The 27,153-nt window shown below is 36.9% G+C and overlaps 1 protein-coding gene across 3 annotated transcripts in view; it reads right to left on the reverse strand.

Moving 5' to 3' along the window:
• plxna4 (plexin A4) overlaps nucleotides 1-27,153 on the reverse strand; it is a 236,655-nt gene that overhangs the window by 52,139 nt on the left and 157,363 nt on the right. For all 3 annotated transcript variants that reach the window (XM_073945613.1, XM_005164690.6, NM_001004495.1), the window contains 2 exon segments: nucleotides 24,065-24,165; nucleotides 2,036-2,159 (listed from right to left, as the gene is read on the reverse strand). In XM_073945613.1, the coding sequence (XP_073801714.1) occupies nucleotides 2,036-2,159; nucleotides 24,065-24,165 (225 nt within the window).

Genomic DNA, 27,153 nt, shown 5'->3' on the forward strand with positions numbered 1-27,153 from the left:
ATGTGTTGAAAAAAAATCTTCTTTCCGTTACAAAGAAACTGGGGAAATAATAAACAGGGGGGCTAATAATTCTGACTTCAACTGTATATACACACACACACACACACACACACACACACACACACACACACACACACACACACACACACAGACACACACACACACAAAACGAATATTTGCTTAATATTGTATAGTATTGTATTTCTACATTCTGTGTATTTACATGTTATATGGACATATTAACTCTGTATGATGCATCCTTGTATCCCAGCTTGGACTAAATTAGTCTCAGTTATCAGGGGCATACTCAAGATTAAGATTGTGAAAATTCTGAGGATTGGGCTCATTATCTCAAGCTTAAGGCTTTAGCACTCTTCGAACACACCTGAGGAGTTTAAATAAGGACATCATGATATGAGCAATACGATAACATCAACTCTTCAATGACTGTGAACAGCTACTACAGAATCTCCTGACAGCTGCTTTGACTGGTTGCCGAGATACAGTTGACATAAATGCTTACATATGGTAAAAAAAAAAAACTGCTGTGTTAATGGTTTAGGGTATCTAAACATATCCAGGTCCTGATTAAGCATCGCTCTGTGGAGCACAAAGCTTGCTTTACATGCTGACATTAGGACGTTTATTAGCTCTGATACAGCCTAGTAGCCGGGTTTTTGATTTTGGGCCCAGAATACAGATCCTGAATCAGCTGAAAGGCCAGCTTCTCTAGTGGAGACGTTAATCTGATATAAAGGCTCAGAGGAGGTGCTGGATTACATGAGGATAAGGTCTGAAACCATGGCCTGCTTTGATGGATTTTACACACACGCACACACACTCAATGAGGGAGTGGTAGAGTCTGCACTTAGCTGGGATCAGCCAACAAAAAACACCAATAGAGAAAGTAACTACCCTGACTAGGGATTTGGACAAAGTGAATGTTGATATGAGTTGATATAAGACACCATAACTGTTTACTTACATTAATCATTTCATATTAATCAGAATGTTGTTATAAAACAATCATGTAGACACAACAACCAATCGCTTTTTTTATGTATATGAATGATACAATTTGCTTTATGCAACAATATGCAACTTTGTTATTTGCACAATCATTCGTTCAGATGTGTGTATGATAAAACAGGTAATTGTAGATGATAATTGGTATAGATAGTTGAAAAAGCAATGCTTCAAAGAACAATTGATAGAGTCAGGAGGAAACTTAGATATTAAAAGAAACATCATGGCCTACATTTGTAAGAGTCTCATGCCCTACATTCTGCAATTAGTCAAGCTCTTTTGTAGAATTATTAGGGACACAAGTAAAAATTTAATGAATTTATTTAATTATTGTCCAAAATGATGGAAAATAAAGTATAATATCCAGCTTATCATTATTGCATTTGCACTTTATGTCAGTCTGTCATTTCTTAGCTAGTAGGCTAACTAAGTTGGCTAGTTAGTTTTTGCTAATTTATGTTGTTAAATTTAGATTGTATGTATCACCTTGGAGGTTAAAATGACAATGAAAACCTACTTGATTTGATCGCCAATGTTTCCTTAAGAGACTAGCAATGCTTAAGGATTACATTGAATTAACAAGAAGCAGATTTTTCTTTTTCTATTAAAGAATAACAACCAGAATATGGATTTTCATTCAAATATATCTAAAATAATACCAATATAAATGGTCAGGGTCTGATCTCATTAGATATCGAGTGTTCAAATGTCTGTGAAACATGTATTACGGTCAATCGCAATGACGCGTCATCATAAACCCATCAGTGCGAAAGGCAGATCCATAAAGGCTGAACTTAAATAAGAGCATGATCACATTAATGATGGAACCAGAAGAGCAATGGTCTCCGTAACTGAATTAGAGAAAGCTAATGTCGATATGTCCAGCGTTTGGCTTTGCCCTCAGAAACACTTAAAAGGGGTTCAGTGATTCCTCATTATTCCTTAAGGATATTTTATGGTGCGATTTACACCCAAGTAACCCAGGTGAGAATTGATAATTAGCACTCACCATCACACTGTACTGGGACACAGAGATGTTGTTGGGGTGAACACTGAGTCTCACACACTGCTTTATATTTGAGGCGAAGCGGCGAGGCTCGGATGACCGCTCACACTTCTCTTTTCTTGTACACCTGGAAAACAAAGACAAAAAGAAATACGTGAGCTCCTGAGGAGGGGAGAATGACAGGCCATGAAAGGAAGACAAAGCATTTGATAGAATGCAGGGGAAAATAAAAACAGCTGCACAAATGCGTCCAACCATCTCCCATCTGTGACCAGAACAGCATGAAGAAAATAGAACACAAGCTTGGTTACTAGTCCAAATCCATGCATTATATTTCTGTTTCATATTTCAGATGAGAGAAAGAAAGAAAGCAAGAAAGAAAGAAACAAAGAAAGACCATTTGGTGACTCTATCCTGTTTCTGTTCTCTTGGCAGTGCTAAAACAACAGCGACTCTATTTGTGGAAGCAGAGCAGGCCCAAAGGCCGAGGGACAAGCCAGCTTTGTGTTCTACCCTTAATGAAGTGTATTCATCACTCCCCAGTTCTGCAGGTGGGTAGAATCAGAGCTCAGAGACCCCCGCTTCAGATCCAAACACACTCCGCTCTGATCCATTCACAACACCAGGTCACAGAGCCGACGAGGAGACTACCATTACACTGCAACATCTAATCCAGACACATCAGATTACAGGACCAGGGTTAAGCAGGTTTCAGACCTGTTTACACTAGTGATTTTTAATTAAATAGTAGGGTTATATATGGAGCTAAAAATATGCCAAAACAATCTGAATTTGAATTCTGTTAATTTGAAATTTTGACAATTGTAATTTAATAAATCTGAATTTTTATATGATGTTAATTTTTTTTAAATTTCTTAATTTGAATTTCATAACTTAAATTTTGAACATATGAATTTTAAGACAACTGAATTTTTCAAGGCTGAATTTTTTATAGACGCATTTCCACACTTCAGATTTTTTTTTGTTCTAAATTGATAGACTGCAGATATCCAGTTTGTAAAAATACAGTTTCAAATTTTCAAGATGAAGAAATTTAGAACATCAAATTTAATATCCTAAATTTCAAATATATATTTTCACAGATAGTGGAATTCAGATTCAGCAGAAAGTAGGTCAGGGGTCATCAACTCGAAGAGTAAATGAGTTTGAAAACGCATCTATAAAAAATTCAGCCTTGAAAAAATTCAGCTGTCTTACATTTCAGATGTTTAATATTCAAGTTATGAAATTCAAATTCAAATTAAGTTATCAAATTCAAATTATTTTTTAAACGGCATATAAAAATTCTAATTTAATAATTAAAATTAATAATTAAAATTGTCAATAATTCAAATCAACACAATTTAAATTCAGATTGTTTTGGCATATTTTTAGCTCCATAATATGGGTGCTTAAAAACAGAAACCAGCACATTCTCACGGCAATTCTGAACTTTTTGATTTTGTGGTTAATTCATATGAAATCGTAGGATATCATTCGTACAGTTTAGTATGGTTTGCCTATTCCCTCAATGATGGTTTTTCCTTTTTAAATTTGTACATTTTTGTATGACTGATCTCGTATGAATTAGAACGAATTAGCCACTAAACTGACAAAATGTAAAATAGTTACGACTCCTCGTGAGATCAGGCTGATCAAAACACTGGGTAGTTTGAGGAGGCCAGAGAAACATGAAAAATCATCCTGGTTTTACCCATAATAATGACCATTAAGAAATGAAGTTTGTACATCATTGTTCGTAATAAGGTTATTAGTATTAGTATATGTTACATAAAAATAAATCCTTTTAAGACATTTCTGACCATGATTTTATATATATATATATATATATATATATATATATATATATATATATATATATATATATATATATATATATATATATATATATATTATTACCACGTATAAAAATTGTGCTTTTAAGTTTTTAATTTAAATATAAAAGTTTTACCTACAGTACTTGCATAGTACAGAAGTAAACCTTCTGCTCTAACTGGGTTTTTTAGGCTGTCATTCCCTTCACTAATCCAGATTGGCTTTATTCAAATCTGTGAAGCAATTAACTAAAAATCAGAGTCGTTACAAGAGGGAGAGAGAAGTTTATAGTGGATGACAGTTGTGACAGCGTTTTCTTCCACTGGAGAAAAGAAGAGGAGAGCGAGAGAGGTAGGACAGTAAATGAATTGGAAAGTTAAGAAGCCTAACGTGGAGAACTCTGAGAACAGAATGGGAATAATCTGCTGCTGAATGAAAGAGGAAACCAAAGAGATTTAAAATGGCAACAATCATCCTCTTTCTCTGTGCTAAGCAGGTCTAAGATGCGTTTAATCAGAATGGCCTCCTTTGTAGCTCCAATCACACAGCCTGAATCCCCTTTCTGCAGCTGATTTAATAAGCATGCTGTGTAGTACGTGTTCAAACACACACACACACACACACACTCACACACTAGGTGGAATCTATGGGTGGTGAAACACTGAACTGTTAAGCAAGAAACTGTGTGTCTTTCTCAGAGCGCGGTGGGAGAGACAAACCGTCTTATGTGTGCCTTTGGATGATTTGGCAAGATTGTGCATCCCACAGTTAGACGCACTTGTCAAAGGCCTTTAATAAAACATCACATACAGTCGCACCTAACAAGTCTCTCAAACCTCACTCTGTCCGCACCCATTATGTAAGACTACAGGAAAGAAAATATGTCTGTTTAAACACAAACATCATCCTTCTTCACCAACAGGGGGCGTATGAGAGTTGTCTATTAATAATTTTGAGATTATAGGGGCTTTGACTGGCTGTGGCTGAAACAAGCCACAGTAAGGACGAGAATATTTCTTATTTAAAAGGGTTATAAAGAAGATGTCTGCCTATGGCCTGAGAGGACTGTAAAAACATTTATGAGCCTTCATTTATGAGCTTCAATAAAGCAGGCTCAGAGAAAAATATCAACAATATGAACAGCAACATGCTTGTGTCTTTTGTTACTTAGTTCAATTAAATATTTGTTGGAATCAAGAAAAGTATAAAACTGATATTAATTTTCTTCAATCAAAATTCTAATTTTATTGTGGTCAAACTTTTAAGTAAAGCCTACATGTTTATATGAATAATTTATATATAACAAATGCACACACATAATGTATACAGAAATATAAATTGAATTATTAAAAGTAATTTCATATAAATAATGCAGACAAGCAAGTGTCCAATCAGACCCCCTCGTTTTTCAGACCGCCTAGTATTTCAGACCGCCTAGTTTTTGATGATTTTTTGCTGGTAATTCCCAGAAATTTTGCGATTTAAAATAAATATATTTATAAATATACATTTGAAGTCAGAATTATTAGCCCCCCTGAATTATTACCCCCCCCCCCTGCTTATTTTTTCCTGTTTATTCCTGTTTATTGTTCTGTAGACTATAAAAAAAAAAAAAAAAGCTTAAAAGAGCTCATAATTTTGTCCTTAAAATGGTGGTTCATAGTTAAAAACTGCTTTTATTCTAGCCGAAATAAAACAAATAAGACTTTCTCCAGAAGAAAAACCATTATCAATATCACTTTAACTCTATATAAATAAAAAAATATCTATATATATATATAATTATAAAAATTATATCTATCTATCTATCTATCTATCTATCTATCTATCTATCTATCTATCTATCTATCTATCTATCTATCTATCTATCTATCTATCTATCTATCTATCTATCTATCTATCTATCTATCTATCTATCTATATATATATATATGTTTAGATATATATACATCTGACATCATGTACCTCGCTAAGGTATGCGTTAGGTATTCCCTAGGTATTAGGTATTAGGTAAGGACATGCGTTACAGTACCTCCTCCTTTCATGCAATGTAATGATTGTGAGGGCGCAGGTGAGACATCATTTTTGCTCAAATACATCACGTGTGCTGCGTATACAACATCTATAAGTCATGTAAAACAATAAGTCATGTGAAATGGAAAGCTAACTGAAATAAATCTAAATTGATTATATGGTTTGGAATTGGATGCTTTATGAGATTATTTATGTTTTTTGACATTATTTTGCGTTTAATTAAGAATTTTGTAGGATCGCAAAAAAGAGAAAATTTTGTTGATTTTGCGTTGGATTCAGCGATGGCGAAATCGCGAAAAACTAGGTGGTCTGTCTAATGCATTTATTAAGGTATATAAGAGAGTATGTGATAATTAAAAAATGTATTACATTTTAAATGACCAAAAACTTACTGCTGACAAACCCAATTTTTTTGTTTTTAAAAAGTGGCAAAATATAAAGATTTATAATAGCAACTAATTAATAGTGTGGGATCTTTTAATGATTCTGTAATGGAAATTCATTTTTAGATGAGCTTTATATGTTAGAAACTTGTCTAAGACTCATTATTACATGTGTGTGTATCTGTGTTCTCCATATGTTCATCATAAAACCTATGTGTACATTTTTATAGATAACTATATTTCTTTAGGTGAAAGCTTTTTCATTATCCTAAGAAGGATGTGTGGTTGTTATGAGCATATCGCACGAACAGCAGAAGACGCCTGACGTAATTGTAGATGAGGCCTTATTGGGAGTTGACCTCGTAAGCAGTACAAACTAGATAAAAAGGGGAACACACTTTGCTTTAGTATCTCACTCTGCAGAAACTGTTGTTGCTGTATGACTGTGATCTTCTTTATAAAGAATAAAACTTGTAAAAGACATCCCGGGTAAGACTTTGTTTCTTGACCACTGAGAGAGCCTCCTTAGAGAAAATAGCCACTACAATTCTTAATATAATTTTGGGTTTTAGGTTTATAAACTATTGTTACATTGAATGAAAATTTTGTAGATGCATTCTGTAAATCATGGTAAACATGTATAAGGATAATTTATTACTCAAAAAAAAAACTATATTAATATAATATTGTTACTAACAATGACTCGTAATTCCAGTTTTCTGCTTTGTATTTCTGCTTGATGAATACTTTGACGTGTGTATGAGTTAAATTGGTTATTAAAACTGCCTCAGTCCCCTCAGCAAATGTTTTTCCATCTGATGAACTGATCTCCTAGATAAGTCATCCTGCGCGCACCTGTCAACACGCAGGAGGTTTGTTTTTAATACCTTATCATTAGTAAAGTAAACTGCTCTATTAGAAGACTAAGGAGTAATTTGTTTTCCTCGTTATGTAAATTCTGCCCCGAACATGGAGAAATGCGGCACTTTGATGAATAATGAACAGGAAATGAAACCGCATCAAAGCGATCAGACAGACGGGGAGCACAGGAGTGGGCACATGCAAAACACTAAGGACAGCCATTGGCATCTCGCCTGCCCGCTCACTTCCTGTTCCCCTCATGACCCTCTATTCACTCTCTGACACACTGACCTAAAATACATTACATCACTCATGCCAGCAGAGGAGATAAACAAATGAAAACACACACACACACACACACACACACACACACACGTCAATAAATTAATCAAAACATGCAATTAGTGCATTAAAATCCATTTTACTCTGTTTGATTGAGAAGACACTAAACCAACCAATCCCACAGACAGTGAGAGAGAGAGAGACAGAGAGAGAGAGAGAGAGAGAAAGAGAAAGAGAGAGAGAGAGAGAGAGAGAGAGAGAGAATACTACAAAAGTCAGCCAGAAGCAGCTAAATTAATAAGTACTGTAAAAATAATAAATCTTTCATGGAGTTTTTTATTCGACAGAGTTCCACTTGCTCTGCGACAAAAACTGTTAATTTACAGTAAGAATAAGTTGAAGCTCATACTCGGAAACAGCACAAACCTCACTTTGCCAAGGCAAATCTATATTAAACATAAGGGATTACATTGCTCAAGTGTGACAGATGACATTGACCTAATGGAGTTTAAAATGTGTGTAACTCCCAAGGTCTGACCTGCAGCGTGAAGAACAGACTACTGTAATGGGGGAAACACTGGAGACGAACTGCACAAGTAGCTTTCATAAGAAAAAGACAGTCTAGTATTAGAAAAGCAAACATTATGTAATTGTATAGTGTACATTTTGTATAGGCAAATAAGAGGAAAGAATTACAAATGCTTTATTAACTTAACTTCATCCAGTTTTGTGACCTAATCTAGTGAGGCTGTTTATAGTTTATAAATCCCTAATAAATTACAATAAAAGGCTCAGTTATATTCTAACCAGGAGAAAAGGAGAGAAAATAAACGGCTTTATTCATTCCAAATTATTTGAAGATGCACAAATGAAACTTCATCAAATTAAAAATAAATCTTTGCAATTTTATCTAAAATAAAATTACTGCGCAGTTTAAACATCGCTAAATAACATTGAAATATTGTATCTTAATATAACGTTAAATTATTATATTGCTGATGTTTTTTTTTCCAATTTTATGTTATATTTTCACACTCCTGTCACTCAGCAATGTTTAAACTTTACAATAATTTTACTTTTTAGTGAAGATTGCAAAGATGTATTGTTCATTTGCCTTTAATTGTCATTTATAAGGGATTTATAAAGCATAAATAGTCCTCATTTTAGATTAGGTCACAAAACTGCATGAAGTTGAGTTGATAAAGCATTTATTAACATACAAATTAAGTTATTAGTTTATTAATCATTTACTAATTCATTCTGAATGGTATTAAAAACCCCGTATTACTCATAAATGATTTGTAAATAATGCGATACTTAGTTTAGTCATGAAAAATGCATCAGTAACAAAGTATGAAAATACAATTAATAGCACATTTTGAATGAAGTCAAGAATGGTTAAGAATTGAGCATTTGTAGCTGCAGTTATAAACTGCTTACTAACATAGAGTTAATGTTGAGTTAATGCTTAGCAAATAATGAATCCACTGTTTGCTAATGCTTAATAGATGATTCATAGTGTTTAGCTATTATAAAGTGTTACCCTAAAAACAGACATAGCACCTATTTTTTACTTTATACAAAGCTTTTTTTTGTATTTTACACTTAGAAGAAATGTCTGTAGTTTACGGATTAAAAAACAATTTCATTGTACTCCGATACAATTGTTATGCTAATTGTAAATCCTAAAACCAGAGAAAGTTTTAAAGTGGTCTCAGTTTTTTTTTAAATAGCCAAGTGCCACTCACATGCTTCAATCTTCTGGAGTCTGGCAGCATTATATTAGTGAACATGATTTGACATGTTCTGTAATGTACTGTATACTGTAAAGCCTCAACTACTGGAACAGACCTCAGATTTCATACAGTATGCATAGTATAACATGCATTTCTCACATTGTGATAATACCTCCAAATACTGGATTTAAAATATTAATCATGCCAGACATTTAAGATGCCATGGTAAAGTTATAGACGATGCTTAGCATCACTGACTAATTAACATTAATAAACTGAAAGTGATGAAGAGTAAGTGAAAAGGGATGGAAAAAGTAAAGCAGTGAGTACATTGACAGTTGATTTCAAATGGGTTTTTCATTAGCATGCTGCCAACTATGCAATACTCCAAGCAAATGACATATTTTTCAGAATTGAATGAGCTTCAAATGGCATTTTCGTGGATTTTGTTGTTCACCGAGCATGTTGCAGTACATTCTGTGATTGCTGCCTAAGGAGTTGGCCAAAATAATAGATATCTGAGGAAGGCGCGTAATCAAGATTCTACCATTTGCAATGACCTTGAAATTGAGAAGGTAGTATAAAACGTACCTCTGCAGCCTTACTAGAGAGTTTTAAGAGAGGAGGAAATAAAAATCTACTGTTGCGCAGCCAATTTCACTCCAAATGTCTGACTTAGCTTTCATTATGCATAAAGCAAAAAGCAAATCCACAGTGCTGAATAACCACAGAGCTACCACAGAGTCCAAGTGCAAGCAGACAGACTTTTGAACTGTAGCCAGTTCATGCTCTACATATCACAGTACAGTAACATACTGAGATTACTCAATGCATATTAAAAATGCACTTAAACACACATTCATCCAGATGGTTATCAAGCTTCCTGGTGGGATGGTTTCCCAATAGTTTAGAGCAAGAAGAGGAGATTTTGCTGAACTATTGCCCAGTGGCCAGACAGACGAACCTCCTCTCAGTTGCACATATAGAAAATAAGATGCTTTTAAAATGCCGTGTGATACCCAGAGAGAAAGGGAGCGAGGGAGAGCATTGACAAAAGACGGAGCAGCCACACTGACAAATGGCAGGTTTAAATTTAGAGGCAGCACTGCGAGCGAGACCCTCAGAGCCCCCTGTGAGCAGAGCCAGTCGGTCAGCATCATTATGGAGAGAGCAGAGAAGAGGGATGGAAGGAAAGAGGGAGGCATGAAGCAGAGAGAAGAGACAGAGGAAGAGACTCGTGGAGAGTCATTACGCAGCCCAGTGGCTCTGACCCGATTATTCCCAGCAGAGACCTCGGGGCCAATGCCCCCCACTGGGCCACAAACCTCAGCTGAGTGGAAAATTAGTGTGGAGCACCCCGGGAACGACCCCAACACACTGACGCATACTGAGATGCACAAACACATGCCTGCACAAAAAACACCCAGGCTGCAGCAGTCACTTTCTGCCATCTTATGAACCTCTATATCACACCGGGGTGGGCTTTATTTTCTGCCATACAATTTTCTTTCATTATATTCTGATAGACGTTATATTGCATTAACCATGTTCTAATGTTGACTTTGGTAATACAATATTTTTTTTTCCAATTTAAAGCAAGTAAACACTACTTGCATGCATCAAAAGATGAGAGAGACATGTTTCCACTTAAACAGAATGAGACGTACTGCTAGTAAAGGAAAAAGAGCTAAATTCTTTCAGACCATTACTGAAAGGTTAGCATTTACTGGCAACCCAAAAATGGCCAAAAGTGGATTTGTATCCAGATCTATTTCAAACGCATCTTTCAAGCTTTTAAATATTTTAGCCCAATAATCAAATAATTTAGGGCATTCCTACAGCATGTGGATGATGATGATGCATCGCTGAGAGAGGGGTATATTTTATAGCATTTTCTAGCATTAGTTTAGTAAACCCTATGTAGAATCGTACATTGTATAAGCCCATGTCTTGTACATATAGAAGAAGTGTGTGAGAGCTCAAAAACATGCTCCCAGTGTTCATCAGATAACTCAAAACCTAAGTTCTCTTCCCGAGCGCCTCTGGCTTGAATTGCAGAGCCTGGATTAATATTGTGAATCAGATTATAAATGACAGAAATGCTATGTTTTTAGTGTGTTTAAAGCCTTAACAAGTCATCCAGTAGAGATTCAGCAGGATGATTTGGAAAATGAGGGAATAGGTTTTGCACAAAGTGCCTGACTGGAAAAAAATGGTGAATTAGGTAGGTCAAATCTTTTTAAAAGGTTATTAAAGGATGAGAAAATACCTCTCTCGTAGAGGTCATCAATGATTTTTATGCTGTTATCAAACAACATATTGAAACCACATCCGTATTGAATGGTGCAATACAATGTTTTTTTAAATATTGGAGAAAGAATGAAAAACCTATGTAAACCAGTGTGTTGCCTAAATTGAGTCTATATCTTAAATGATTGGGATACTACTAAATTTAAACTGACCTTTGCAGGTAAAGGTAATTGAGAGGATAAAACAGAGCCCAGAGAAAGACGAGTTGAGGACTGTTCTAGGTAAGCCCAACGAGGAAATTCAGAATTTATATTGTTCCTCCAATATAAAATATTTTGGATATTCCAATAATAATGTAGAAAATTTGGGAGAGGTAAAACCCCTCTATTTTTTAGGGAGCTGCAAAATAATTTCCTTAATTCGAGCTGGTCTATTTCCCCATAAAAAGGAAGTGGTACATTTGTCCAAATCCATAAGAAGTAATGCAGTGAATTTACAAAAGTGTAGTTGGAACAAACCAGGGTTATTATACATTTGCGCTGGAACTATAACATTTTTTATAAAACTAAAATCTAATTTGTAATAAAATAAACATTTCCGTTTTATTATATGAAAATATTTTATGTCAAATGAAGTCTGTAAACAGTTCAAAGTTTGTTACTTAAATTACATTATGTAACAACTCAATAAAACAGATGTAAAAACCACTTCAATATATCCGTGTAACAAAAAGATAAAAGATAAAGCATGAGACTAGTTCAGCTCTATTGAACATAACAGCAAATCTGGCTAAAAGTATCAGCATGACCTCTTTCTAAACACTTTTATGCTCCTAAAATCCATCTGACTCCAAACCACGGCACAGCTGGAGAGACACACTACCAATCAAACATTGCACACATCCACACAAATACCCACAATTCATCTCAATGCCATAAAAGCGTCAAGTTTTCCGTGACGCAGCAGCACTTGCCTCAAAACTCGCATGCAATTTCAGGAGCTGTCAAAAACACCTCAGACAGGCTCCTTCATCTCATCTTCCTGCTGTCCCCGTTCCTCCTGGGCCAGGGGACCCATCTCACCCTGCTAATATTAAACAGATTATCTGTCTCCGCCAACACCGCGTCCCCTACAGATCTGATCAAACATTGCACATATTAACACCCGATATGTCTCCTGTGACTGCCTAACGGCTGTCAGAGGAACGTTTACAACTTTTTCTCCCTCTTTAAACGTTAAGAACGAGCAGACAGATCCTTTTTCCTTTCAGCTTTAGGGGTCAACTGAGTAACAACAGAAAAACGCACACGGCAACATGGAAGACCTTTAAGAATGTCTGAAAAGACAAAGGAGGAATGGATGCAAGGACATTTAGACTCTTTTGTCTTTAAAGTTAAACAAAGCATTGTAATGAGGTCACACTCAATAAGACTCCACCTAAGAAAGAAGAGAAATTTGAGAGTGTGCGGTTGCCATAGATAGACAGAGCGTCTGTCCTTTATCACAAAAGGGCAAACAAGCAGGTCTTCAGCCACCTGAGAGAATGAACCAACAGGTCCCTCTGTGCCCAGAGGAAAAATCAATGAGCCGCTCAAATTAGAGAGAACTCTCTGATCTGGTCCCGTATTTATGAACACTTTGAGTCAGTGAAGGGTGAAAGAAGTTTGGGAAATGGAATATCACGCTATGTGGAAATAAAGTCTGAAACACGCCTGATATTTGAAACTTGTGTAAAATTAGGCTGCGGTGAACACAGGACTTCTGTGTGTCTTTTTGTATCCTACCTACACTGGTTCCAAGCGGCACACCTGCTGAGCAGAGTTCTTTCCATAATTCACTGTGGTATTTATTCCTGGACCATTATAGATCATTCAAACAGTTGGAAAATCATGAAAAGGAAATGTTTCTCAAGATAAATTTAGAAGCATATTCTAACGGCATATTTTTTGGTTGCTATATCACACTGTGACAAGAAGTTCTGTTGTTTAAGAGACTTAAAAAGGTTATTGAAAAGCTCAAATATTTGGAGCATTTTCGTTTTGAGATGTACTGAAACCAGCGTGTGATAAATGTTTGGAAAGTAACTAACCAAAAGTAGAGATGTTACTTAGGCATTATAATGTCCAATCTACCCCCAAGTAGTTACTTTTTCCAAAGAGTGGACGGCTCATTTAAATCAGCAGATTCAAACAGAAATTGTAGCAAATGTAATTATTTAAATGTAATTTTTAAAAAAAAAATATTAATAATAAATATTCTTTCTTTAATTTCAGTTGATGGAAAAACTGAATTTTGTAATGCAATCAAAAAAAAAAAAAACTCATTGGATGAACTTCATTTAATTTCATCCAATAAATAAAATAAAACTAAAAATATATATTTACACAATTAAATGCAATTCAGTCGGTCCAACATGATTTTATCAAATAAAAATTTAAATACATTTGTATTTTTATTAACTTAAACTCAAAGGTCTGATTATATAATGTATGTCTAATATGTGCTGTACATTTCAAAGTTTCTTAGTTTTATTTGAAGCTATCCTTAATCAACTAAAAGAGCCATTTTAAGCATATTTGATGAGTGACATATACAGCTGACTGAGACTGATCTCAGAACTCATTTTAAGACAGTTATTGCTCACTGAGTAAAGCAACAAACTGCATTTTTGTTAATTTCGCTGCCAGCACCCAAAGCATGGTGCTTCTGCAAAGTGAAAATCTCAAAACTCAACACTTTACATAAAACTCTTCTAAATCTTCAAACTAAAGTGAGGAAGTATTTCTATTAACTTTAAACACCTAAGATTACTTTTATTGTAATTACTTTTTTTGTACTTTTATTAATTCAATCCCACTTAAAGAATGCTGAGAACTTCAAATCCCCCAACCAATTCCTTCATGTTGTCCCAACACAAAATGCTTAAGTAAACTTAATGGTTTGCAAATTGAAGTGGACTGAGCATAAAACAAACAAACTGGTCAAAGAAATGACAAGAATTATGTTGTTTCAGCTCATTTTAAACGGGTTGTTTAAATAAGCAAGTAATCATTTTTTTTTAAGTGTGAAGTAATGAAGCAATGATTGATTAATGAATCTGATATGCATTTTCTTTTTAATAACAAAGCCAAAAAGTTTTGCTCCATAATATTTATGTAGAAACCCTCTCTAGAAAAGTAACACCAAACAGATTTTCCATTAATGTCTTTATATATTGTGTTGTGCACTCTTAAATAAACAAAAATTCAGAAAGTTTGTGTCGAATTGAACAACACAAATGATGTGAACTTCAGAATATCTTTTCATTTTCATGAAAGCACATTAATGCCTTTGGAAGCTACATGACTGTGAATACATAATGACAGCATTTTCTTTTATGCTTGAGCTGTTCCCTAAACTTCCTCCACATCTCCTCCCTGTCTTTTCAATCAAGGGCGGCACGCTCACTCTCTTCCTCTCTCAGGTGTGTCTGTCTCCATGTCAAGTTCACGCTCCGTCACACCAGGACAGGCCACCCCTCTCTCTTTCTGTGGTGACAGCGTGGTGACAGTGAGGGATAGGTTGAGTCGTGTAGGACTGCCTGCTCTCTGAGAGATCTCTGCTCGCTGACAGTCCTGCGTCTGGCTGGAGTTCTGTCCTGATGCTTCCGTCACTTTTGGAGCATGTTTCTTTCTCTCTGCCTGCCGCAAACCAAACTCCTCCTTCCAGGCTCTTCAGGAGCTCAGTGCCAGGGGCGACAAAGCCGGTTTGGCACCCTGGGGAGATGCTGCTCTCCGCTGGGCACGGAGGGGGTTGTGCGTGTTTTGGGTCCAAAAGAACCTAGGACTTTCAAATCGTTCAAGAAAAGCAGAGGTGGAATGCACTAAGAATAAACGGTGCCTGCTGATAGCACTGCTTCTGTGCATGAGCTGTCTAAGGCACTTGAGGAATACCACATACATAAGTGCTGTAATTACAGAGTATTGTCAGAGTTGGTGTCAGTTCCACAACAACTTTCTGAGGTGATATGTATTTATTTATATATATATTCGGTAGATGCTTTTATTGTAAGTGTACACCATGTTAAAGGCGAACATTTTTATCAGTAAAACAAGGATCAGAACCAATGATAATGGTGTTGTCACATTCAAGAATAATCTTAGATGTCAACATTCGACCTTCTATTACGAAGACACTGTATTAATATATGTGATACTTTTACACCTTGCTATTATTTACTCAGTGTACCAGTAAATCTTTTGTATTTTCATTCATTCATTCATTTACTTTTGGCTTAGTCTCTATTTCAGAGGTCACCACAGAACACTCATAAACACTCATTCACACACTCATACACTTATACCTATATCCAACATAGGCTCATGCTGAAAACGTAGTCCTATATACATTTCTGGAGATTGTGAACTATATAGCCAGAAGTACATAAGGCTTTATTTCATATGAAGCTATTTTTTTTTTGTGCTTACCAGCTGACCACTTATCTCTATATGGACGGATTGATGCAATTACCAGCTGTACAGTTATCTCGCCTGTATGTAAGCAAACTTGAGACGCAGAGAGGATTTGATCACAATGACAGGGTTTGAGTTTGGTAAAGAACGGTTCCAGAAAGTGGGAACAGAATCCAAAAAATAAAATATATAAGTAAATAATAAGGTGTGAATGTGGTAAGATCTGTAAATGTGGTAAAAATCAGACGAGGGTTTTTTTTTTTTGGATTACTTTTGAAAACTGTCAATTGGGCTTAGGGAGGTGGGTGGTCGGGTCACTCGGTGCTTTTGAAAACACTATCGGTTGGGTTTAGGGAAGGAGGAAGGTGGGTTAGTCAATTGGTCAGTCAGTCATTCAGTTGACAGCGGCCTCTGGTGGATTTGCGAAAACAAAAACTGCAAAATAACGTAGCTCCAGGGATGTATTTGGTACTCTCCAGAAATGTATATAGAGGTACATTTTCAAAATAAACCTAGGTTGCCTATACAGCATGTCTTTGGACTGTGGGGGAAACCGGAGTACCAGGAGGAAACCCAGGCTAACACGAGGAGAACATGTAAACTTCACACAGAAATGCCAACTAGTCCAGCCGAGACTTGAACCTGTTCCCTTCTTGCTGTGAGGAATGTGCTAACCACTCTGCCGCCCTGTTTTGTATTTTCTATTCTACATTTTTACTTAATTTGACCTTCGAACAGTACTACTGTCCAAAGTGCAGTTACTACATATTTGGTCAGAGATTAGACCTAAAATGAGCTGTTCTGTTTTGAGACAAAGCCTCTTTGTTCAATGTTGTCCCGTTACTCTTGTAATTTGTGACATGTAATAATATTGACTGTGTAAAGTTTTTCAGAAAGTAATTTTAGGGAATTTAAACCAATTTAGAGAAATGTTTTATCAGAACATACCCAGAATTCTAGCTCAGTGTATGACATAAAGCAACAAAACAAAAATATAAATAAATCACTTTACTACACCACACAACGATGAGTTCTTTCTGCAAGATGACATTCGTTGAGTTTTAGCATCACACAGAAGTCAAACAATTTTACCGCACCATCATTTCCTACGATAGACTTTCCTACAGACAATAAAACAGTCCTCTGAAACACAATGATAGCTTCTTCTCTCATCTCACATTAGAACAGAACGATGGGAGGACCCCGTCGAGAGAGGCTGTTCTAGTGGCATAAAGCTTTAGCATTCAACAAACACGCACACAGTACAGTGGATCAAAGAGCACTGTTTTAAAACATCTCCCAGTGCAGCCATTCAAACTAGATTTTGGACGCAAAGGTAAAGCTTTTAGACTGGATTTGTTGAAAGACAATGGTGTATGCATTTGAACTTAGAATTTATTAATGCAAATCATAAAGCAAGAATAATTTCGGAAACACAATATACACTAAAACCGGCGCTATACATTTGCATATTTTTTCATATAAAATAACATAAAAATAACAATAAAAAAAAACTAAATAAATGAATAAAACGTAGATTTGATACTGTTGTCTTACTTAGATGTGTACCTGATTAATTGTGTGCATATTAAAGTTTAAAACAATCATCTCATCTCTCATAAAGCCTCAGTAACAGTCTGTCAATGATACTGTTGGGATAGAGACATATTGATATTCTTGATTTGCCCCAAAATAATATCCATCTCATACCCATCCTAATAAAGATACATAAAGATATTATAATGGAGAGGGAATCTGCATCTCTGTCAATCTGCTCCAATCTCTGCCTGTCAGCCTTGTTCTGAAAAAGAGACAGAAATCTGACAGCCTTATTTTCGCGGTCTTAATTATGATTTACAGCCTATCTGTCTTCACGCCATTCCAAACCATCACAATTGCTGCTCATTTACATCCTGTGCAAAATGACTGCCTGCAAAACATTCTGGCAATGTTTCCAGGACATTTGTAAAGCAGTCATGGGAGTTATTCATTGTAGCCCTCGGGAACTAGAGCGATCGTCAGGGATGGATGTAATGTTGTTAAATGTTGGTGAATAGGTTTTCCACTCAATCTGGGATTAGAAAAATAAACAAATATAGACCATACATATTTACGACGCAACCATCTTTCATTCACTAAAAGCTATGCTGATTACACAAGACACAATATAATTAGGTACATAATTAGGTACAACGCAAGTACCAAGCACCAAGTTGGACCCCTTTCTGCCTTCATAATGAATCGAATCTGTTGTGGCATTAATTGATACAATTAGTACCAAGATGCCCATAACCGACAAGAAAATATCCCTCACATAATTTAACCAACAGCACCACAGGGCCTGAACTGCTGAGACAATGCAGGATGAGTTCATGGCCAAATTGCTGAAGAAAATGAGACTCTCTTTCTTTTGGCCAACCAGTGTGATTTACAGCATGTCATCTGTGTGTTTTTATGCTGTAGCTCATCTTTTTCAAGGTTTTATGTGTTCAGAGATGCTCTTCTTTCAGTAGTAACTATTTGAGTTACTGTTGCCTTACTATTAGCTTGAACCTGGTTATTGACTTCTGACCTCGGGCATCAACAAGACTCTTTTCAGCCCACAAAACTGCCATTCACTGGTTGTTTCCTATTTTTTGGACCATAAACCCTAGTGATGCTTGAAAATCCCAGTAGATCAGCAGTTTCTGAAATACTCGAACCAAGCACCAATGACCTTGCTATGTTCAAAATCACTTCAATCTGACGCTGTGTTTGAACCTCCTCAACCATAGATCACCTATACCACATTTTCATGACTAGTTGCTACATTGAGTTGTTTGTGCGTTGACTAGTAGTCAAACAGGGGCATCTAATAAAATGGCCAGTATATTAGCAATTTTTTATTTTGCTTTTCACAAATTTAATATGCAAGAGTGTGCAAACTTCATGTTGTTTGGCACAGACTAACTGTCGTCTCACAATTTAAAAAAGAAACCTATTCTCTCATAAACATGAACAAACATCCTTTCAGAGTCAAAGCAGCAAAGAGGGATAAGACGGGTAAAAATGAAAGCCTCGAGTAAACAAACTGCTCCATAAATTACACTTCTGAACATTTAAACTTGGGGAGCACCCTCCCCTCTCCTAGAGTTATTGATTTTTGCCTCTCTGGTCCTGTTTTCCAAGACTAACAGACTCTTCTGGAGATCTTCTGGGTAAACAGCAGTCTGGTGCGGGCGGCTTTGCTCCTGTGCTGATAGTGAGGGGGAGGTTATCTGAAGGTTGATTGGGATAAACAAACTTGCAGAGAGGCTCTTAAACTAAGCAGCAATTCACAGATAGTTGTCTGTTTTCCCTTGCTATCCAATCAGATGGCCTCAGATCTGAAAAGGGTATTTTAATGGTATTACTGTTGCCTCAGGTTTGTCTTAAGACATTTAAACGAAACATGCATTGATGTTTCAGCACATTTCTTTCTTCCTTGCCTTCTCGACACATCTTGACAAAGTGTTCCATGTTTTAATGCCCCTTGACTTTAAACTTTCAAGAAATAAAGTATTAAGATTAGTTAACACTGTCCACTAAGACAAAATAATAATGATTGTAATAAATTAAAACCCAAGAGTTTAAGGGGCTACGTGGTATTCAGTCTACAAAATGAAGGTCAGAGCCAAGCATCCTGAGACTGAGTTAATGCATTGTTAATTAACTGTCACACAATCCCCCCAAGTGGTTTATAAGCACACACACCTCCTCTCAAATGGACCCCTTTGACCCTTAACCCCTCTGCTTCACTTTCCCTATGATCAATAGTAGTGTGGGTCGAACAAATAAGCCCAGGCATCCATCCATCGCTTCAGCGTGTTGTTTTCCTCTCTCTCTGGTGATTTTGTGGAACTATGTTGACTTTTGTATGTCTCTGGAGAACCGGCGGTGTCCGACTCATCACAGATTCTTGCTCTCCAGCAGTCTGGGTTACTATATTTATGCTTTGCTGGCCAGCATATTGACCTCACTTAACAGAAAACAGCCCTCAGAAACTGTTGCTTTGTGCCATAGGACTATCCTTCTTCTGACTCCTATGACATGTCAAATGGTATGAAATAGAGGTTGGGAAGAGAGCTAAAAACTAACCTTAAAAATATCTGAACACATCTTCAACCTTGATTTAAAACCAGTGCCCAATAGTTGTGGTACAAACATCAATGATATCTCAAATCTATATAAACTTGTTTGCATTTACTGCTTGATGACTATTAAAGCAAGAATTTCAGCTATTTTTATATGCCAAAAACTTGGTGTGTTTCTTTCCATAAATAGCCAGACATTCCTCTTCATTTTCCTCTCCAGAAACCCATGGGTAACTATGGTAACTGGGCTTTTCTCAGAGGAAGAGGCAGCGCTAGATTTTACCAATATGATCACAATTAGACAATTATTACAGTTAATTTCCACTTCTTGTTAACATTTTTAATGATTTAATCTTTAATCCCTCACCAATAGCCAAGCTTTTCCTGCTATGCCTATGAATCACTCTGAATTACACCTACACAAGTCATTTCTAAAGCTCATATCGGGTAAAAATAGTTTATGAAGATGACAACTGATCTCAAACTGAAAATGATCAGAGGGGGACAGTGCAGTCCATCTGATCTCTGCCCTTCTCTATTGATTTGTTTACAACATCTTTCATCTCTCATTAAAATGACAACAATAGATGACAGTGAATCTCGCTCTGGTGTACAGCGGTTAAAATAAGCAATTTTCCCCATTCTTACCCATTAAAACTGGGTAGATTACAGCAGACAAATGGGGTGTGCTGGCAGGAGTCACACCTGGCGTGAGAGAGCCCTCTGTGGGCATGACTCAGGTTACAAGGTTTCTGGTTGAGTATGCAGGGGAGGAGAGAATGGGAAAGGTAAACTCCAGGGCAATCAATCAGCCGGGGACCTGGGGAGGCCAGGTCGGATTGCCTGACTCCATCAGAGAGTGGTGCTGTTCACTTTCTCTGGGCATGAGGCCACGAGGAACGAGAGCAGAGAGAAAGCTATAAGAAAGTAATGAAAAACAGAAGGGACGAATAGGATGCTAATGTGAAAAATGCAGTGAAAGACAAAGGAGTACCAAATAAGAGCCGGCAAGCACCCTGAATGGAACCGAGAGTTGGCTTCTGCAGATGCAGCCGTGCTGCATGTGTTGCCAACTAACATAAAGACCTCCTGTGCGTGCTGGTCCTTCTACCACCTGAGGCTAAACAACAAACTGCTGCTGTTTTTATTAGCATTGTGTCCCGTGTACACTTGACACTGTTTCTGCTGCCAGAGGACAGAGAGAAATGACAGAGTAAAGGAGAGAAAGAGCCAGCTTTCACTAGTAGCACAGTTTTCGCTCACAAATGACCTGTTTCCTTCATGGACAATCATGGTAGGTTGACCGGTCACTATCTGCAGTGTGAATACAGGCTGACACACAAAATTGTAACACTGTCTGGTATTTTTTTCAAAAACACAATATAACATGACATGTTTTATAATACATGTAAAACATATAGTCTACTAGAATTTTCTGTAGAATTACACACCAGTACCTAAATTCCAACACGTTTTCAATGTGATTTGAATTTATATAAAGAAGTAAACCAAGCTACGTCTCCTACAACTAACAAAGCATCAGCTGGATTTGGAAATACTCTAAAGCTTGAGTTAAAGACTGAAACTATCAAATATCCCGGGAGGGAATGTTACAAGCACAGGCCATTTGACCACCTGTCTCACTGTCCAGCCTTAATGCAGCTCTCACTTTTACAAAAGCAAACAGGAACGAGAGAAAAAGAGAGAGGGAGATGGTGTGAGACAGATGAGTGTGAGATTTTAAGCATGCCTGACCTTGGGCAGCCATGTGGCAAATGCCGTGCCCATGGCCCCTGTCGTGTCTAGTGCACTCAAAAGCCCTGAGAGAGACAGTGAGAGATCCTGAATGTCTACACATATCTTTACTTCCCCTCACCCTTTGCACTTAAGAGGGTAATGTTGCTCTTGGTCTGAAACACTGCCAATGACTGCAAGACCTGTGGTTCTTTAGTGGCACGGGTGATGTGTGCATGTGTATGGGTAGTGTTTTAAAACCAAGAAGTCACTGAATATGGAGCTTAGGAGTTGTGAGAAAGCTTAAGATTGCCATTCTGCACACATGCACGCTTCTCTAGGGTCCCCAAAAGAGGACGAGAATCCAATTTTCAATTTACAGTGAAGTGGGAATTGTGGATGTCCCTTGAGGCCCTAAAGCATCTATCACGCTCACTTTTTAAACAGTGGGAGGAAATGTGGGCCTTGTATGAGTATGTGTGTTTACTTGTGTCCGTGTGTGCACAAGAGTCTGAGATCCATTAGTGGAGAAAATGTGCGGTGGTGAAGAGAGCTGCTCTTCAACTCACAGGCCACACACTGATAGCCCTGATACTTACACTGAAGTACATGTTAGTTCTTCGTTTAGGGGTAAAAAGAAGTTTGGGAAACCAGAGCACATTCAGATATTTTCCAGAAGGCTAAGAAATGTTTAGATGAAGATAAAATACAATAAAGTGATGGGTGTTTTCCTCTTAATAACAAATAAACTCTTTCCAACTAAAATCACAGCAATGAGAAAGCAAGGATGTGAAATTCAGCACTTTGTCATGTCATGTTGTTTTGCAATGACAGTACTTTGAAGGTGTTTAGAATTTTAAGTAACCTGTTCATAAAATAAACTGATTTAAACTGAAGAAAACTATTAAAAACTGAATTTGTTTTACATGACCTTGAAAAAGCATAGCGATTGGAGAAAGTGCAAAATTATCACAGCTTTCAATATGAAACACATAGTCTACATTGCAAGATTAAAAAAATACAACTCAATCCAGAAGTGGCATGACATTTTTTTAAACAGCACCCCATTCTGCTCTCACACAAATCAGGACTGCTCTAATCATATCAAACACTTTTAATATTTCAGATAATAAATGTGAAGATTAGGGCTGCACGATATTGGAAAAAACATGCATTGCATTATTTTACTTTTCTGCGATACATATTGCAACACTGAGTATACTTTGATCAGATGAAACGACTGGCTCAATTTGGAATGAATTTATAATTCTAGATTGATAAAGATGATTTTGTAGTGGAGTGCATTTGCATAAAATATAATAAACCAATCACAAGCATTGATAAATTCAGTAAAGCAAATAATCTTATAAAAACAGTATTTTCTGAGAGTCTTGCAGAATTCCGCTACAAATTAATTAATCAAATGTAAAATGACCCAGCATACTCTTCATCATATTAATACTTAGATATGGTTAATATTTCCTAAAGTTACAAACTTTATAATTTCTTGTGCCTGAATGCCTGAAATCGACTTAACATGCTTACAATCACAGGTCATTTATATTCCAACTTAAAATTGTTGTAGATCCAGCAATGTGACTAATGCAGATGTGCATGTTGCAATATCGATGCTGAAAAGGTACATTGTGCAGCCCTAGTGAAGATCATGTCCATGATCACACCAGTATGTTCACAATAGACAAGAAGCACAGAGACTGAAATGACCACTACGAAACCTGCAGCACATATCAGTTGGACTTCAGAGATGAGGGAGAGACTTGTTCAAATGTGACAATAAAAACTATATAATGTGTGATCAAAACTGTACAACTGTTCAGCTTCACCAATAAAGACAAAATCTGAAGTGAAATCATTTTTTCAGTGTAGAAAACTGATAGCTTGCTAAGCTAGCAAATGTGAACATTAACATCATTGACCATCTGTTAAATAGTCAAAAAAATGCATTGCTTCACTGTTTCCTGGCTGTCCTAGATTTAGATGCTTGAGCTGATCCTGATATATTTTGTAATGGTATAGATGTATCCATTTTGTCTACATCGGCTATTTTGTCACATAACATTACACAAGGAGCTCCCTCTAGCATCATAATCTTAGTAACATCCTGTCATAAGAGATGTGCCTAATTTCAGATCTTGCAGTTTTAGCATCTTTGAAACTCAAAAGAGGAAAACTTGTGAAAATTCTCCTTACTGTATGTGCGTGCTGTAACCTGTGCGTGCTGTATCTTTCATAATCGGGTAAGATTTAGAAACTCTTGTAGTGTGGGAATGGCATTATTCTACATTTGGCAGGACAGTGCGTGGTGTGCAAAGTGCAGGAGGGTTGTACTTACATGCTATGGAGAACACACCAGCCACAGTGAGGATCCCCAGATCCCAGGCACTCGTTACAGGACGAATACTGCTCACAGGCCTCCACCGGCACACGGGTAAGCTGGAGAAAGAGAAAGAGGGAGGTTGGGTTGAGCACAGACAGAGACTTTGAGTTATCCGTCTTTCTTAAGGTCTTCAAACTAAGTTGAATTCAACTACAGTATGTCTCAGTGTAAAGGTAAATGTTTTACTTCATCTTTATTAAATGTAAAACTTTTTTCTTTCTCTTAAAACCATCATAAAACTATTATAATTAAACGATTTAATATTATAATAAACTATTTAATATTATACTAAAAATTTTACACAAACAGAAAGCAAAAAGACAATGTGCAATGGCAAATAATCAAAGAATAATGAAAGCACAGACTGATAAGCGTGCCATTTTGTCACACACAGCGGGATAAGGATCTGCCGAGAGCATTCATCATGGGACGTCAACTCCAGCTAGAGCATCTGACTGTTTACAGCCAATTAACACTTGAGAGCTGGAGAGGTGCAGCGAAGGTGATGGAGAAATTCACCATACAGAGTTATCTGCTCTGAAATATACATGTGCCAGGGTTGAAAGGCGAGGGCCCCTCTGCCATCCCTGTCTCCATGGCTACAGCCTGGGGCCCTCCGCTTTCTTTTGCTTTGATTGATGACTTGTCACTGGTGGATGACTACTGTCAATCACAGTTTAGATGACAGCCGATAGGTCCAGAGCGGTCAGGCAGAGAGGATGACAGACGATGTCATTACTGGCCTCACCACGTTTTTATTTTTAACAAACAAATGGGCCTGCATTTCAATCAGACTTAAGAGTGAGATGCCATTTTTAGATTGAGAAGATTTGACTATGACATTTATATAAGAGCCGAGTGACCAGTCGCAGTGAATCATGGCTCATATTTAAGCGCGTAGCTCTTGTTCTGGTGTCAGCGCTCATCCATCACTGTGTTTACTGCTTATTCAGTATCTTTAAGTTCTGTCCAACTATTTCTCTTTCTGGAACATTCCTAGTGATATTTAGTCGACATTTATGTGAAATGGTTTGGACACATGGCACAAATGATAAAGAGTTCTGAACAATGCAGAAAAACCAAAACAAGACTGTTGCTTAGCCTACTTGTGTGGTAAATGTTTTGCCAGGGGATGAGAGGTCATTTCAGTGTTCATGGGATTATTTTGTTGTCTGTATCTCATCTAGCAGAAGAAAATTGCAGACTGAATTACCTACCGCTTCTTGACAGAAAGCACCTGGTGTAATTGAATATTCCCACTCAAGCTGATATCTCAGAGAGAACAAATCATTTAAAAAATCTCTTTTGACCACTACTGAGTGCCGCAGGGCTACTATGGGCCACCAAGGACAATTTGACAATTTGGCAAAAAGAAAATTAATCATGTGAATAAAAAGGCCTTTCTACCACTGAGAGAGAAAAATGCTACTGGTACAGTCAGAAAGTCATGTGACTGTGTGTATAGAGCAAACATGTGGATGCTAGACAACAGAACTTTTCTGTAAATTAAAATAGTTCATAATCTGTCATCAGTAACCAATCCTAATGTCTTTCCAAATCATAAAACTTTAGCTGCAATCCAAATGGCACACTATGCACTATGTACTTATGCACTTACACACTCAACAGCATAGTATATGAATTTAGTGTCGTACCAAATAGAACACTAACATTTTTTTACCTAGCAAAAATTAAAACCGTTTCAAAGATGATGTTTGACGGTTGCCAAACTAGTTAAAATGTATGACCAAACTTCCAAATAATACATGCCATGAGTATAACCACATTTACCATCGGGAGGCTGTATAATCACTCTTGTAGGAGCATTTTGCTTTCACAATCCAAAATAAATAAATAAAGTAATCTAACACCAGTGCCCGAAAGCTCTGCCCCTTCCGCTACATGGGCAAAGCTGTGGCCATTGAGTGTGTGAAGTATCCAACATTCCACACTTCTTCTTAACAGTTGAATAAGTGCATCATCAGGGTATTTAAAGTGCACTTATTCTTATTAGAGTTTTCAGTGTGGATGCACTACACACACTATTTATACTACCAAATAGCATAGAATAGTGCATAAGTATGCGATATGGGATGCACCGTTTATCCAATCATCAGTACTGTATGTGAGAATAGAAGCCCAAATACAATTGGATAATATTCGTATGAAGTAAATGTGTCTCTTCAAAAGACTTAAATACCCTTAATTCATGTGGATTAGGTTTACAATGTCTCTTTAAACATTTTGAATGACTAAAGTTGAAAGCGAATATTTCAGATTTCATTAAAGTTGAAATTTTTGTTTCAAGAGATTGTAATGACTATGGAATGGCAATGAGGATGAGTGCTTGATGAAAAATATTCATATTTTGATTCATCTCTCACTCTTTTGTCTATAAGTGCATCAATTTAATCTTTAAATTCGTTTTCAGATGTCTACAACCCAGAAGCTCATGCTGTAACATTTTGACCAGTATTTAGAGCAAACAAAAGAGACTTCTCCAACAAAATAGAAGAAAAACAGTCCTCTGAATGGCTTTTAACAAGAGATCCCTTTTTAAAATAGTTACATTTACAGCTATTATTGAAAGAAACAGCAAAGATGTCAAGGAAAAGAACAACCCAAATGAGAAAAAAAAACAGACTGGGATTTTGCCTGAAAGAGGACATCCTTTGGAAGAACACTCCAGATGGCCTGATCTCACTGCCATGTGCACGACTGAGGTTCTAAATCCAGAAAAAAAGTCATTTCTCTCTTGTCACGCACGCATGATGCCTGTCAACTGGCCTTGGTGTGCAGACACAAAGCCCCCGCGTCTCTCCCGGGCTGCACACCTGAATTCTCTTCCTCCATTTCACAGCTATGAAGAGGTAAATTATCAGGCATTGTGATAGAGCGTCTGCCTTAGCATAGGGGGCCTGGGAGACTGCAGGTTAGGCCTAGGTGAGCAGAGAGGGAGATTGACTCTCATTACCTTTGGAAAATGATAAGGGTTTAGGAGCCGCCCGTGAAATTCTCCCCTCTGATATGACAGGCTTTCTTCC

This window comes from Danio rerio, chromosome 4 (assembly GCF_049306965.1).
Source record: "Danio rerio strain Tuebingen ecotype United States chromosome 4, GRCz12tu, whole genome shotgun sequence".
NCBI lineage: Eukaryota > Metazoa > Chordata > Actinopteri > Cypriniformes > Danionidae > Danio > Danio rerio.